The 16486-nt window shown below is 33.7% G+C and overlaps 1 protein-coding gene across 3 annotated transcripts in view; it reads left to right on the forward strand.

The window, feature by feature from the left end:
• Positions 1-4605: 4605 nt before the first annotated feature.
• KLHL4 (kelch like family member 4) overlaps positions 4606-16486 on the forward strand; it is a 121714-nt gene continuing 109833 nt past the window's right edge. Inside the window, exons 1-2 of one of the 3 annotated variants that reach the window (XM_029241512.1) lie at positions 4740-5203; positions 15023-15027. In XM_029241512.1, the coding sequence (XP_029097345.1) occupies positions 4782-5203; positions 15023-15027 (427 nt within the window). In that variant the 5' untranslated portion in view covers positions 4740-4781. Of the gene's footprint in view, positions 5204-15022; positions 15028-16486 lie in introns of all 3 variants that reach the window. The other 2 variants (XM_029241513.1, XM_029241511.1) reach the window with 2 other exon arrangements.

The raw sequence follows: 16486 nt of genomic DNA on the forward strand, positions 1-16486 counted from the left end.
CTTTGAACATTATTTAATGAAGATAATCATCCCTGTCTTACAATTTCCATTGATTACTTTAAAACACTATTTCTTAAATTGTGATCTGTGGGCCATCTACAAAGGGAATCATCTAGAGTGATTGTTAAAAAGGCAGATTTCTGTACCCTATCTCAAAAGTAATCAGAATCTATAGTTTTAATAAGTAAAATATGTAAAGTCTTGATTCACTAAAGTCTGAGAACAGTTGCATTGGAATGATTTCCTATATAGAGTTTCAATATAGAGAAAGGGGCAGCAGTCAAATTTCAAGGGAACTAAGTGAGGGATAAATGGGGAGCATTTGTCGAAAGCTACTGTAGAATATCCCTAATTAACTTGCCTATGAAATGGAACAAAAAGGGGATTAAAATCAAGTTATGATCTTCAAAATTTGAGTTAGCCTTGAGCAAATGTTAGCGTTTAGCAAAATGTTGTCTTCAAACATTTTTGTTCCACATAACCCCTACAAAAAGTTTGAAAAACATTGTACAGCCTGATACATTACAAAGCTCACATTTAAAATATTGTATCATACATTTAAATAGCTGCAAGGAGTATAATTTCCAGCATATTTGAAAATATTGATATTTCAAAATAAATCTTTTAAATCACTCGTTCAAATATATCCAACGGAATGTAGTAAATACTGTGGTGATTTGATACCTCTCTCATTAATTTAATAATACATGGAAAAACTTTCTTTAGAAGCAGAAATTTTAAATGGTTCACTTTCTCCTTGAACCTATATTTTCATTCCACTTTCCTAAAATAATCATTTTCTAACATAATATATTTTGTCAAAAAGTATTTTATTGATTACCTTATAATTCCTACAACAAAAATATATACATACATTGATTTTTTTCTTTTAATTTCCTTTGACTCTAAGTATAATATTTTCCTTTAAGGAACATTATAACTATTAGTCTAATAATTAAACAAAACAACATAGGTGCATTTTATATTTATAAAAGATATTAAACACATTAAAATTTTACTGGGAATGTACTGTTAGTAAGGACAAATGACCTTGCTTTTGTGCTAAGTTTAAGTAACAACAATGGATATTACTTTTTGCTGGAATAAGACAGGTATGAGCAAAAGTTATTTTTGTTTATTTGTTTGGTTTTACAGATATGAGCACTGAAAAAAGTTAGTTCACCTAAATAAGTAGATATAAATTGAGGAAGCTTTGTTATGGTAGTATCATTCAATTCTTTGATCTCCTTTTGCAGGGTCAGGAAACTGACAGGGACTATGAGTCAATGTTAATGTTTTTTAGCCTCCTTCAACATTTTGTAGTGATTTTGGGTGCAGTAACTTAAGACAGGATTGGTTAAGACCCATGTGTTTAGCATCCAAGCTTTCTAAATCTGATATTGCTTTTCTTTTCACCATAGCACTACCTGTTGTGGTTTGTGCCAAGTGAATAGTTCCACATCAGGACCGTGATAAGTTGTTATGTACAGCCTTTGCTACACAGAAATCTATAACCATGTTATTTTTCTTTAAGTTGTATAATCATATAATTATGGGAAAGAAATAAAACTAAGTATTCCTAAGTACATTTGAATAATATTAACTTCTGAAGTGTCCCAGCAGCTGACTAATTTAATTTACTGGCCAGGATTTTACTCAGAGTGCAACATCAAGAGAGTGTATGGCTGCTAAGTTGCTGGGAGATTTCAATCGGTTTGCAGGCTTGTCCCCCTACTTGTATAATCATTAATTATTTAGAAGGGTATTTTAGCCCATAACCATTTTGGCATTTTCATTTTAAAATTCCAGCACTTATTGAGATAGTAAGTTCTGTGATAATAAAATCATTTAGAATTTTTCATTCATTAATTCTACCTATATTAAATAGTTACTAGATACCAAGTAGATAGTAAAGCAATGGGTAGGAGATGATTAATAAAATATGGTTCCTATCCTCACAGACATCTTTATTTTTGCTTTAGTATGCTTAAATCTTTCCTTTATAATAAGAAACTTAAAAGGAACCCTCATGCTTCATAAAATATTATTCTCTTTATTTTCTAGACAATACTTTCTTAGTCATTCTACAATTCTGTGTCCAAGATCTAAGAAAATGGCCATAATCTGCGTACTTTAATAAAGCACATTCTCAGTAGAATCATATAGAGTACTGTACTATCAGTGTTTAGATTTTGACAGGTATTAGTTACTATTCATCTTATAAAAGGTACACAGGGAAATATACAATTATATCTGAATCATTAACAAGCTCAGGGAACATATTAGGAAAATAAGGTTGCAGATTCTTAGTATCCAATAAGGTATTATTTAGAGCTACTTAGGTGGCCAAATCAGTAATTCTTCTTGTGCCTACCACATACTATTTACACTTCTATTATAATATTTTATTCATTCTGCCTGGTATTTACAGTTCGCTTACTCTATGTCCAACACCATACTTTAGGCACAGTGGGGAATACAAAGGCCTAAAATACAAATCTTGACTAGGCATTTACTTGGAATGTTATCTACCCAGTAATTCATGTTTAGTTGTCAGGACTCACTGTGTCTGGGGCTCCTCAAAAGAACTATTTGAGATTCTCTTCAATTACATATATGCTAAGTAACAGCAGCAGACAGCACATTCACCAAGGAGAAAGGATGATACATGCAAACACTGAGGCTTAAGGAGCTTATTGGAAAATAGTTTGGAAAATTGAAGATGGGAGTAACCTGCTTATAATTGGTATAAAAATCAACTATATATCTATCAGTGTGTATTTACTAATTGCTTAGTATTAGAAAAATATTGATAGATAGATAGAGATGTAGATAGGTAGATAGATAGAAATTGATTTATTATAAGGAATTGGCTCACATAATTATGGAGGCTGACAAGTCCCAAGATCTGTAGTCAGCAAGTTGGAGACCCAGGAGGGCTGATGGTATAGTTTTAATCCAAAGGCCAGCAGGCTTGAGATCCAAGAAGAGTCAATATTTCAGTCTGAGCCTGAAGTCAGGAAAACAAAACAAAAAAAATGAGGTCCCAGCTTGATGGCTGTCAGGCAGGAGAAATTTCCTCTTATTTGGGGAAGTGTCAGTATTCTGCTTATTCAGGCTTTCAACTGATTAGAAGAGGCCCACCCACACTAGGGAAGACAATCTATTAGTCTGTTGATTTAAATGTTAAGCTCATCCAAAAACACCTTCACAGAAACACCCAAAACAATGTTTGACTAAATATCTGGGTACCCTGTAGACCATTTAAGTTGACACATAAATTTCCCATTACACCTACAAAAACAAGAGGGGAAAGGAAAAGGTATAATTAGATTTATAGATAATTGTAGGTAAATTATCTACCAAAACTTACAAAAAGATATTCATTTTATTCTCTATTTCCAAATTTTTAAAAATCCATTGCAAGTATAAACTTGGAAATTTGTTCAGCCTCCATATCAGTTCTTCATAACTCATGTAAAGAAGTAAAATGACTTGTCCAAGATCATACAGCTCATTGACTGTAAAGCCAGAACTAAAATCAAAGCCTTACAATTTCAATATTCTTTCTAAGGATCCAATGGTACAATTCCCCCTTATCACATGTATGCATGACATGGAAGTTATAAAGTTCAAACTAAATTTCAAAATGGCATTGGTGAATACATTCCTGATACAATACTGTTATAGAAACATTTATCCCTGTACACAGTAGTGATTCTGATTCATACCTCAAAGTACTTTGTGCACAGTTATTACTGAGTTATGTGACAATTTGGAGTTACTTCAAAACATGCTTTTGCATCCTCTCATACGGACTTTTGAACAAAGAAAATAGACCTTTAACACTGCCTGTGAAAGTAAAGAGCATGATAAGGAAGTGTTTATACTGGCATGGAGCCAGGATGAACTATTCATTTTCAAGTTTTGGTTCCTGAGAGAAGACATGTCTTCTAACCTAATGAGCTTAGAAAAACACCGCTCTCTTCCTTCAGCTGTAGACTTAAAATACTGTTACAACATTCCTTAGTGGAGTGTGTGTTTTTAGTCATGGGTAAGCAACAGTTTCTTATGTTTCTGGAATTGTTCAAGTTTTCAAGCAAATATTTCTATAAAGACACTCACATTTTCAGTTATTTTATAAAAATAACTACAAACGTGCATGAGGGGACAGATGACAAGATGTTTTCCCTTAATGAACCACCATCAAATTTTCCATAAGAACCCCAAAATAGATCATAATGAATTCCCTGTTACAAATTCTCCTAGGACAAAGTGGCACATTTTTAAAAGTGGGTTGCCAGGAAATGAAATCTGGCAGGGGATGGGGTGAGTGGGATCTAGAAGGAAGTGAATTTAAACACTTTGCTTTTGCTCACTTGCTTGGATTTAAAGGCTGAAGCTACTGTACTTCAGTTAAGAAAGAGCTGGGTTAGATATTTGCAAGTCCAGGCAGGAGGGCTGGGAATGTGCAAATCTAGCAGCTGGAGTGTGTTGTGGTAGCTGCTTTCCTGTGCTAAGCTGATTTACTTGTTTAAGGTCTGACCTCATCATCCTGTCTGTATGGGTTCCCACCTACACTGTTAGCTGCAGCTTTCTGCTTCAGCTGGAAAGCTAGAAGTATTCACAGTATACCACAGACAGCGGGGGAGGGGAGAGCAAGAAAGACTGCTCTCGGCACTTATGCTTTTGTTAGTCCTACAGAAGAGGCAGAGAAACAAGAGATAACAAAGGCTGTTTCCTTTCTGTGAGAGAAGGCTTTTGTCTTTCCTCCTGCAACGATGTCAGTGTCTGGCAAGAAAGAGTTTGATGTGAAACAGATCCTAAGGCTACGCTGGAGGTGGTTTAGTCATCCTTCTCAAGGTTCGCCCAACACTGGAAACTGCCTTCAGCAGGAAGGATATGAGCATAGAGGGACCCCGGTTCAGGGCAGGTTGAAGAACCACTCTCGGGACAGAAATGGACTGAAGAAAAGCAATAGTCCTGTCCACCACAACATACTGACACCAGCGCCAGGATCGGCCCCTTCCCATCAAAGAGCCCTTCAGAATTGGCACTCACAAAACCTGATAGAACATCTTCGAGCAAATGAAGATACTCCTAAAGCAGTTCCAGAGGAGAATTTGTTCAAAGAAGCTTGTGAGAAACACTCACAAGATTTGGAGATGATGGCTAATGACAATACAGAAGATTCAACAGCAAGGTAGGAGTTTTCGAAAACATAACAACAAAGTCATAGCTTAGGTTAACTTATCCTCTAAAACTCTCATTTAATGTTTAAATAAAAGTGTTATAATAATCTCTGAATTTGTATGCAGCCAATCAGGGTCTCCAAGTAACCCCCTCCTCTAGGTCTATAAAGGAAAATAGTAATAATACATTCATTTTGATAATTAATGGGATATATGCTTTAGAGTTGTGAGTTTACTTTTCCTATTCCATTCCGATTCCATTAAGAATACTGTTTCAGTTCTAAGAGATGTTTATTATAATTGCTAATTTTCTGTATATATCCTCTATGGCTTGAATGTTCAAATAGTTATGATTTTTTGTACAAGTGTGATGAATTATATAGAACTCTTTCTGACTTTGTCAGGCCAACTCTGACAAAATAAAAGCTCTGACTGCTCAGCACATCCTTATCTATTCCTTAGTATGTGGTTGCTATATTGACGCTTGATAAATGTTATCTTTATGTGAGAGTACAGAACAGTTTCCTTTGGCATTTGAGATTTCTTTCAAGTTGTGTTAGTTTCATAGCTAGCTTGCAATTATGAAAATATTTTGCATAAAGCAAGTAATGAAATGTTGCTTACAGCAGTGAGATCTTAAAGTAGGAAATGGAACATGTCAAGTGTTTCAGAATATTAAAATTGAATAAGAAGTGATAATAAAGTATAGTTTAAGTATAGCTCGTAAAATATTTGACTTTATTTTTCTGTCCACCAGAATTATTTGAGTGGAAGGAAATTATGTTCCCTCCTCTAATATTCTCTAACATAACTTAATCTAGTAGATCCTTACTTTTTTTTTTCTTGTTTCATTATCAGATTTTATTTCCCCAACATGTTGTAGACACAATTAACGATTTTGGTAATGTAATTAAAGTGTAAAAGAGCTACAGAAAAAGGTATTTTTGAAATGTCTTAAATTTTATAGCAGTTAAACATGAAGGTATGCTAACTTATCTAGAAATCTGGATATTTGGTATACTGTGTCTCTACATAAGTTTAGAGGAGAAGGACTGGCAAATTTGCTTCTAGATATGTTTTTGCAATATATCTACCTGACAGTTCCTTGCTTCCATAATTTTAAAACATAATCAATAGAAAAAACAACATAACAACATTATGGCAAAAGACAAAGCAACTGTGCAAAATGATACCTTTATACGAACTCAGTCTTTCTGTATGAAATGTAAATAATGAAATGATTTTTTGAAATGAATTTAAGTATAATAATAGATTGTGATACAGATGTCTTAAGAAATAAAATGTGTATGTAAGAATTTTCCTAAACATTTTTGTGATTACTCCAGAAAATACTGTATAACTTTTGGGATTGCAGGTTGTATTTAGTACAAATACTTGGATTTCAAAGTAATATATAATCTATGCTTTAGATTCAGCAGGTTTTCAAATTATTTCCCCTCACCATGGACAACAATTTTAAAAACTGCTGAATGTGGAAGTTAATATTAAGCACATTTGACTCTGTTGTAGAATAATTTAAATTATCCACTGTGACTTCCTGACAAAATTCTTTGAGGATCCCTAAACTGATTTTCCAGCATGAGAATATATTTACAATAAATTAGTTGCTAAATGAAAATGCCAGATAAAATGTCAAATATAAAGTGTCACCAAGTAATATTTTTTAATATATTTTTCTTTTTATTTTATTCTTGATAGTGTTCATGTTCTAAAAACTTTTCTGTTAAATATCATATGGTTACAGTGGAAAGTTAATATTTTCTTAAAATAAATACAGGAAGTGGTTTTATAGATGTGCCAAGGATATTTTAAGCAGAAGAGAAGGGGTAAATTGAGGACCTTATTAATTGAAATATGGTGGTTTATTAATCTATCATTACCCATTCTGAATTGTTTCATCTTGGGTAAAGAGAGTTTGATAAGGAACTCTTTTATGCCCTGTTTTCCTAATGCCTCTCTTTTTCAACAAAATTGAGAAGCAGGAGGAAAAAATCCTGCGAAGTTGGCAGCAACCTGTTATCCCCTCAGTAGAAGTCTTGTGGTTAAAAAACAAACAAACAAACAAAAATGGCAGTCAGTGTGGAGAACACAAGATGGGCTCTAACACTTGGGGCAAAATAAAGGTCTTTAAGCCATCCTGCTTCCTACAAATATTGCAGGGGATTAATAGAGAATGGACTAAATTACTAACATGTAATACAGTTGAATAAACTACCATTACTACTAAAACAGATAGTAAAGCCAAGGTATTAAGTTATATTAATATGTTTTTGTGGGACTTAAAAACCTCAATACATTCCTATGTAATTGAAGTATAGTATGTACTTCATTTATGAGCAACTCTGTATCATGATCCCACACCGTGAGTATGCACATATCAGTATGCCTGGGCTCAATTATCATTTTCTTTTTGTCCTAGTTATCTACGAACTCTGCATCTTTGCTTCCCCATAATGACCTTGTTCAATGTCCTTTCTTTTCTTTATTTCATCCCTAGAATTCCAAAAATCAGAATATTTTAAGTGTATTATGATTATGCCTTTATATTAGAATATTTAGTTATAAGATTATATATGTATATATATATAATATATATTTTAACTGCTCATAAAGAGATGATGCCTAAGTACCCAGGTGTATAAAGTGGTAAACTGCATTTGCCAAGACAAATGCTGTTATCTCCTCATTGCGCTTGAGAACATTGAATAAAATGCTGATGATCTGTGTATGGGCCCAGAACAACATGCCCCAGTGCAAAGCTGGAGATTCACAGGCGTGTTTAGTTTTAAGGAATTAGCAGGAATGGGGATAATACCCTCATACTACCTGTTGGGGCTTTTGGTTTTTGCATAAATTACTAATTGTATGATATATGATTCTGTATATCTTTTCCAGTATTGCAGTGTTAGACAAGACTCCAAATTCCCTCCATTTGAGACCTTTTCAGTTTTCAAGTGAGCTTGCCTAGAAAAAAAAAAAAAAGAGCAGCTGGCACTATATACTTTGATATCCCGAAGAAGGGGGATTGGATGAATAAGACTTAGAATTAATTAATAATTCATTCCACAAATATTGAGCACCATTGGGTGTCAGGCACACTTCTAGGCACTGGGGATAAAACAGGATCAAAACAGAGAACCTGTTTTCATAGAGTATACATTCTAATGGGGAGAGAGAGAGAATAAAAATAAACAAAAATGTAGTACATAAATGGTTGTAAGTACTATGAAGAAAAAATAATTAGAGGGAATAGAGTGAAGAAGGGATACTCCTTCAGATAGGGAAGGCCTTTCTGATGAGGTAACATTTGAGCAGAGATCTAAATGCAGTGAAGCCATCTAAATGAAGAGGCAGCCATGAGGATGTCTGACTCAAAAATTCAAACAAATGAGAGGTTACTGCTGCTGTGCTACAGGGGAGCCCCTAACCTCCATCCATATTTTTTCTATTCACATCAATGCCACATGTACCCACACAGTCCATTGATTAATGTTCCAAACACCCTTAACTGGTGAATTCAAAAATATGTCCTGACTTGTTGTTTACTATAGTAACTTTAAGATCACATGCATATTCCATTGTCACAGAGGAGACTTTCCAGCCATCCTGTTAACCATGGTGTCATTTTGTCCTCTGAGGTTCTGGCTATTCAGCCAGCAGACCATATGCCTCATGTACAGTGGCCCCTGTGTCCTTTGTGAAAATGGACACATGATGGTGTATTTGCTTTCTTAACAAAACAATTCAGATAAGGCCAAATGTATTGTGCGTCTTCATCCTCAACACAGATCCATCTGTGATATGGAATATGCTTGGGAAATATTTATGCATAAGAGAAATCTTAAATAATGAAGTTTATTGTAATATCTTTTCTCATAAAGTAGGAAGTGAGGTACCTGGTTATTTACAGGGAGCACTTTCCAGGAAGACAGAACAGCAAATTCAAGAGCCCTGAGATGGGAGTGTGCTTGATATGTTTAAACACAAGGAGGCTAGTGCAGCTGGAGTAGAGTTTTTAAAGGGGAGAGTGGTAGCAGATGATTTTGGAAAAGTAACAGTAATAATACAACATTAAAAATAATAAGTACCTTTTGTAAACCTTTACTATGTTCCAGGCACTAAATATTTTACATATATTTTCTCATGTTCCCAAGGAAAATTTTTGAATGTAAAGGTAATATTCACATCTTTCTCTGGGTATAATTTTGTTGGATATCTGTTGTGGTTTTTGCTTATCTTCTTACAAGGCAAAAATAATGTGGCCTTCTAAAGTTCAGAACTAGGCCTGTGTTACTTAATTTTACACTGCATTATTCAGTAGAAACTGTTACTTCAAAGGAAAGAATAAGAAGCTAACTACAGTTTTATTGTTGTTTATAGAAAATTTAAGGTTAAATCCTTTTGTCGATGGGTTAAAATGTACCATATACAACTACATAAGTTATTCAATTGCTTTACTAAATTTAGAATATTTTAACACATAATTTAAACTTAGTGCAATGATTCCTAACATTCCTAATTCCTAATGAACTTATGTTGGTTGATTTTAAATCCTTGCTACTCGCAGCCTCTTTCCTGAGACTGAGGTACCATGGTCCTCACGACTCATTCTTAACATTGTGGTATTGCATATATATTTAAGCTAACATTAATTAAAATATATTTAATATTTGAGAAAATTGGGACTCCTTTCCATCTGGGCATCTGGCAATATGTTAGGGTCATGTTTCTTTAAGTATTATGATTAAGCACCTATAGTTATTTCTGATATTTGAAAGACAAGAATTATTTTTCTTCTGCATTTGGAAATATAAATAAAGAACTTAAAGTATGTGGTACTACTTAATATGTGACTTCAGGAGCAGCATATTAATTGCATTGACCTGTTACACATTGCTTAAATATTCAATCACTTAGTACATTAAAATTTGTTTTTTAAACTTGTATATCTCCTTTCTGATTTTTGTAAGACATCTGCCCCTTAATACTAATCTTTTTGATTTCTTTCCTATGACCTTGTAAGTAAAAATAGTTTCAATGCTATATATATACACATATACACACATGCACATACATACACACATATGTATATATGTGTGTATGTATATCAATGTGAAATTCTTATATTTGAAGGAGATGAAAAACTAAAATTGAGGTGGAGGACTGGGGAACACTGGATCCTTAATAAAGAAACATAAGTCAATATTCTGCAAGATGAATCTGGAATATCTTGTGTTATAAAGTAGAAAGTCCTCAAAAAAGTAATCATGAGGGTATGTCAAAGGGACACAGGAGCCAACTGAAAAAGCTCCTAATGGCCAAAGCTGGAACAATATTAGCAAACAAACAAAAAACAGTATTATAAACCTAAGTAAAAAATAAAAATTTAAGTCTGTATTGATATAAATCAATGTTTAAATAAATAAGACAGAAAAAACAAATCTGTGGTGCAGAAGAATTCCAAATAATTTATGTACATACTCTGTCCTCAAGGAGGTGGAGTTGAACACTGTACCTTAAGTGTGGGCTGCACATAGTGACTTCTTTTCGAAGAGTGAGTATAGCATGGAAGCGTGGTGGGGGAAGAGTACATTTACAGTGGAGAAACATGAAGAATACTCTCTCAGCCCTGTAATCAAGGTTAACATCAAAACTGCTCAGTAGTGTTGACAGTATATATACTTGGTATGGTGTGATGAGAATGGCACTTTACTTCTGTCTTCTACCTCCATAAAACCCATCGTCCCCATCCCAATCTAATCATGAGAAAAACATCAGACAAATCCAAATAAGAGGACATTTTTCAAAATGCTTGGTGTTTAATCTTCAAGCTGTAAATGTCATCAAAAACAATGAAAATCTGAGAAACTGTCACAACCAAGAAGTGCCTAAGAATACATGATGAATAAATGTGATATGGAAAAGAAAAAGGACTTTAGGTAAAAACTGAGGACATCTGAATAAAGAATGGACTTTAATTAATAATGATGTATCAAAACTGGTCAATTAATGGTAACAAATGTGCCAGACTAGTGTAAGATATTGATAATAGGGAAAATTGGATGTGGGGTTTATAGGAACTCCCTATACTATCATTACACTATCACAATTTTTCTTTAAAAATGTACAATATTTTAGCAAAGACTATCTTAGTAAATAGATTTAGTAAATCGATGCTAGAAGACCACCCAATTATAAGAATTGAGTACATGCTGTTATTTGTTAGTTTTGTTTATTTTTGTTCTTTGGCAACTGAATAGAAGGATACCAAATCAAAATCAGTGGGCTGAAAAAAAAAAATTAGTGGGCTGTTACCTCCTCCATGCAAAAATCTTATACATTAGCAACAAGATTTTATCCTAAGGGCAATCTTAGGGAAATCAGTTAAAGTTCTGTTAACAACTAAAATTACATGCAATTTCAATTCGTATCCCCATGATATTGATTCTATCATTTGGCTTGGACCAACTTTTAAGGGCATAGCAATTAATAAAGTCATAGCTGGGTATAAATAAACTCATTTTTATTTAATCACTCCAGAACACCATGGTTACTAATGAAGTGGTATATATTTATTGGAGCTTTCAAATGAAAATATGGCCTGCCACATTTTTTCTATTTCTTCATATTACTGTCTGTGGTTTATCTCTTAGGAGGAAACAATGGCACGTATAAAACAATCTTCTTTATATAAAAATCTGTATTACTCCATGCTAAAATGAAAAATACAGCCATTGAGTATATTTTATTCATGGTGATTCCATTCCATTAAGATTACAATTTCACTAAAGAGAATGGACAATATGTATCCCAGTGGTTGAGAAATAAGATTTTGTAAATAGACTTAAAAATAACTATCTAAGAGAATGTAACTAAAAGTGAGAAAATCAAAATCAAATAGTTTTCATTATCTGATGTTTTAGGATGGAAAAAGTATTACTGAAATTTTATTCAACATGTTTTTACTCTGAAAACATTGTAAAATAATTATTTCCCAAATCAATATATAGATATAATACTTACATATCACTAGCATTTGCACTGGAGGAGAGCAATACTAGCAATCATGTTTATTGAAACTATCAGAAGTGAATGCTTTTTTACTCCTGGTTAACTTTTCTTAACCTGTTACTGTTAGTCGAAGTGGCTTGTCCTTTACATGCTTTCAAACGCTATTGTACAGAATGTAAACTTGTTGCCCTTCTTACACACTGTGTATTGCTATTGCTTCTTCAGGAGCCATACTATACAACTTACAAGTGTTTTCGGCAGGTCTTTAATATGTGATGGGTTCTTGGTCATTTCACTTTTAGCTCACTCAATAGAAGCTAACTGTTAAGTCTTGTCCACATTTTCCCTGTATAACTAGATTGCTTCAACACAGTGGCATTTAGATGTCCTTTTCTGGCTAATGTTGATTGCATTGTCTATAACAATACTAATAAACAATTGCATGTGTTACAGACTGTCACATAACACTTTAGGCAACTCTTTAATTTAGTCTGAATTCTGTTGTAACATTCAACAAGCCAATTGCTTAAATAAAATGTTGATATTCATTTGTTTCTGCCATTCAACAAGTGTTTATTGAATCCCAATTGTATGCATTATGTTTTCTTAGGCACTTTAAAGATGAAAGATAAATAATAGATGTTGATTCCCACTTGAGACTTAAAATACTGTTGGGGAGCTAAAGTGCATCTACTAGGTAGGTTTAAGGCAATAAAAAAAAGAGTGTATTGCAAAAACAGTTTAAGTTGCTTGGTCATTGAAACTGCTAGGCATTCAAAGACAAGAAATAATTCTTCTGACCAGAGCAATCTTAGAATATTTCATGGAGGAGCATGATTTGAGATCAATTTTAAGGATGGATAGCGTTTTGATACAGATATGGGGAAGAATGAATTCTAGGTAGGAGGACAAACACAGTACCTTGAAAAAGGCACTGAAACATAGAAATTTAAGGTGTGCTCAAATGACAGATTTCAGTTTGGCTGAAGTGAATGATATACATTGGAGAATAGTACAAAGTTAAGCAAAAAAGGAAGGTCAGGCATAGATCATGGAAGATCTTAAAAGACAGATAAGGACTATCTGGACTTTATCTTAGAGGTCTGGGTTTTTTAACGTCCAAGAAGTTATTCAAATATTTTGTGTCTACGGGCTTCCCTGGTGGCGCAGTGGTTGAGAGTCCGCCTGCCGATGCAGGGGATATGGGTTCATGCCCCGGTCTGGGAAGATCCCACATGCCGCGGAGCGGCTGGGCCCGTGAGCCATGGCCGCTGAGCCTGCGCGTCCGGAGCCTGTGCTCCGCAACGGGAGAGACCACAACAGTGAGAGGCCCGTGTACCGAAAAAAAGAAAAATATTTTGTGTCTGTGAGTAATTTTAGGGAGAAGTTCCACTTGCTTTCCTCAGATTCTCCAACATTCCATTACACAGGAAAAACAAAGTAATGAATGGTAGCAAAGAAAGCATGTTAATATATATAATGCTTTAAGGGAAAAAAATGTGGTGAGAAAAAATAGAAAATAAAGGACTTGACATGTGGAATATCCATTTAGGATGTTTAGATTTTAAAAAGTATGATGCTTTTTTTTTTTTTATCAAGGTCAAGTTGAATGGTATTCCAGGACTCTGAGCAGTTCACTAAACATTTGAATAAGTGATTTTTAATTTTCAAAAATATCTTTTTAGCTTTAGTTTTATTGTGGCAAGAATACTTAAATTGAGTTCTATCCTCTCAACAAAATTTTAAGTACACAATAGAGTATAGACACAAAGTTGTGGAGCAGATCTCTAGAACCTATTCAAGTTGTATAATTGAAACTCCATCCATTCAACAACAACTCTCCATTTCCCACTCCCCCCCAGTCACTGGAAACCACCATTCTACTCTCTGTTTTTATGAGTTAGATTATTTTATGTACTTTATATAAATGAAATAATACAGTTTTTGTCCTTCTGTGACTGGCTTATTTCACTTAGTATGATGCCCTCCAGGTTCACCGATGTTGTTGTATAAGGCAGGATTTCTCTAAGGTGAATAATACTCTATTGTATGTATATACCACATTGTCTTTATGCATACATCTGTTAATGGAAACTTAGGCTGTTTCCATGTCTTGGATACTGTGACTAATGATGCAATGAACATGGCAGTGAAAATATCTCCTCAAGAAACTGATTTCAATTTTTTTAATGATATATACCAAGAAGTGATTGCTGAATCCTGTGGTAGTTCTATTTTTAAGTTTTTGGGGATGTTCCAAACTGATTTCCTTCGCAGCTGCACCATTTTATATTCCCATCAACATATAACAAAGGTTCTGATTTCTCCACATCCTCGCCAACACTTGTTATCATTTTTTTGTTGTTGTTGTGTTTATAATAGTATTTTTAACAGATTTGAGATGATATCTCACTGTGGGTTTGATTTGTATTTCCCTGATGATTAGTGATGTTGAGCACCTTTGTATATACCTGTTGTCCATTTGTATGTCTTCTTTGAAGAAATGTCTATTTCTTTGCCCATTTTTAAATCAAATTATTTGTTTCTTTGCTATTGACTTGTGTGAGTCCCTTACATATTTTAGATATTAACCCTTATCAGATAGATGGTTTATAGATATTTTCTTCCATTCCATAGGTTGCCTTTTGAGTATTGATTGTTTCCTTTGTTATTTTCCTTTTGAGTATTGATTGTTTCCTTTGCTATTTTATGTACTTTTAGTTTGATGTATTCCCACTAGTCTATTTTCATTTTTGTTGCTTGTGCTTTGGTATTATATCCAAGAAATTATTGCCAAGACAATGTCTTGAAGCTTTTTCCCTGTGTTTTCTGCTAGGAGTTTTATGGTTTCAGGTTTTCATTAAAATCTTTAATCCATTGTGAGTTGATTTTTGTATATGCCATAAGGTTCAATTTCATTATTCCTAAGTGTTTTATTCTTCTTGACACTTATGTAAATGGAATAGTTTTCTTAATTTCCTTTTTAGGTAGGTCATTGTTGGTGTAGAAACAGAAAGGATTTTAAATGTTTATTTTGTATCCTGCAACTTTACTGAATTTGTTGATTAGTTCTACCAGCTTTTTTGAGGAGTCTTTAGGGTTATCTACATATAAGAGCATGTTGTCTGCAAACACAGATAATTTTTCTTCTTCCCTTCTGATTGGGATAACTTTTATTTATCTTCTTAAATGCTCTGGCTAGGACTTCCAGTATTATGTTGGTTGTAATGGAGTGTGGGAGGCAGATAATTTTCAGAGATGCTAGTTTAATGAGCTATACCTGGGGCAGTTCTCTTTCTTGTTAGTGCAAATAGGATCTTGGACTTCACTGTGCCCAAGAATAATCTGGGGAACTTGTTAAAAATGTAGTTACTCAGTATCCACTACCAGAGAATTTAACTTATTAGTTTTGAGGTGAGATTTAGGAATCTGAATTTTTAAAAAACTTCTGAACCAAACTTTAAAAAACATTTTGTCAGCTCCTGCAAACCTAATTTGTCAGGATTCCTACAGGATCCTAATACTTGATATATTTGTAAACATGCAATAAATAAAACAGCAAGGTCTCATATAAAGTATAATAGGTTATAAAGCATAATAATTGATTGTACTTTATATACAGAATAGTAAATACACTTGAATCTATGATTTACATTAAGTTCTCAAATATTGACCAAGAAAATGCTTTAAAAATAGTCAGCAGCATTAATTTAGCCTTTCATTCTTCCATGTGTAATGAACTTTATTAAGTTCTGTGAAAGGATGACAAAGGAATAAAAACATATATCCTACCCTTATGGAGTTTCCAGCTGGAATGGAAAAGCACACCCTCGCAATAAAAGTTTTAAAAGCAGTTACAAGGTAGCAACTCAGTTCAGATCTCCTAGTGTTTAATATAGAAGCTACCCAGGATAATTAAGATGGAAGTAGGGTTAATGACTCAAGACGTGTTGAAATGCAAACATAGAAAGTTTAATCCAAGAATAGCAACAAATTTCAATCACATGGAAATGTTTATTATTGTTAATTTTTCAACTCAGAAACAAAATAACCAATGACACTTTACCATCATTGTGGTCCGTCAACTCTCAAGTGAGGTATTTTGAAGGTTGGACAACGATTACTAATATAATGCTATATATACTATAGATACTTATTTTTTATTTATTTATTTTTTTTGCGGTATGCGGGCCTCTCACTGTTGTGGTCTCTCCCGTTGCGGAGCACAGGCTCGGGACGCGCAGGCTCAGCGGCCAAGGCTC

Source organism: Monodon monoceros, unplaced genomic scaffold, assembly GCF_005190385.1.
Source record: "Monodon monoceros isolate NGI ecotype Baffin Bay Population unplaced genomic scaffold, NGI_Narwhal_1 Super_Scaffold_22, whole genome shotgun sequence".
NCBI lineage: Eukaryota > Metazoa > Chordata > Mammalia > Artiodactyla > Monodontidae > Monodon > Monodon monoceros.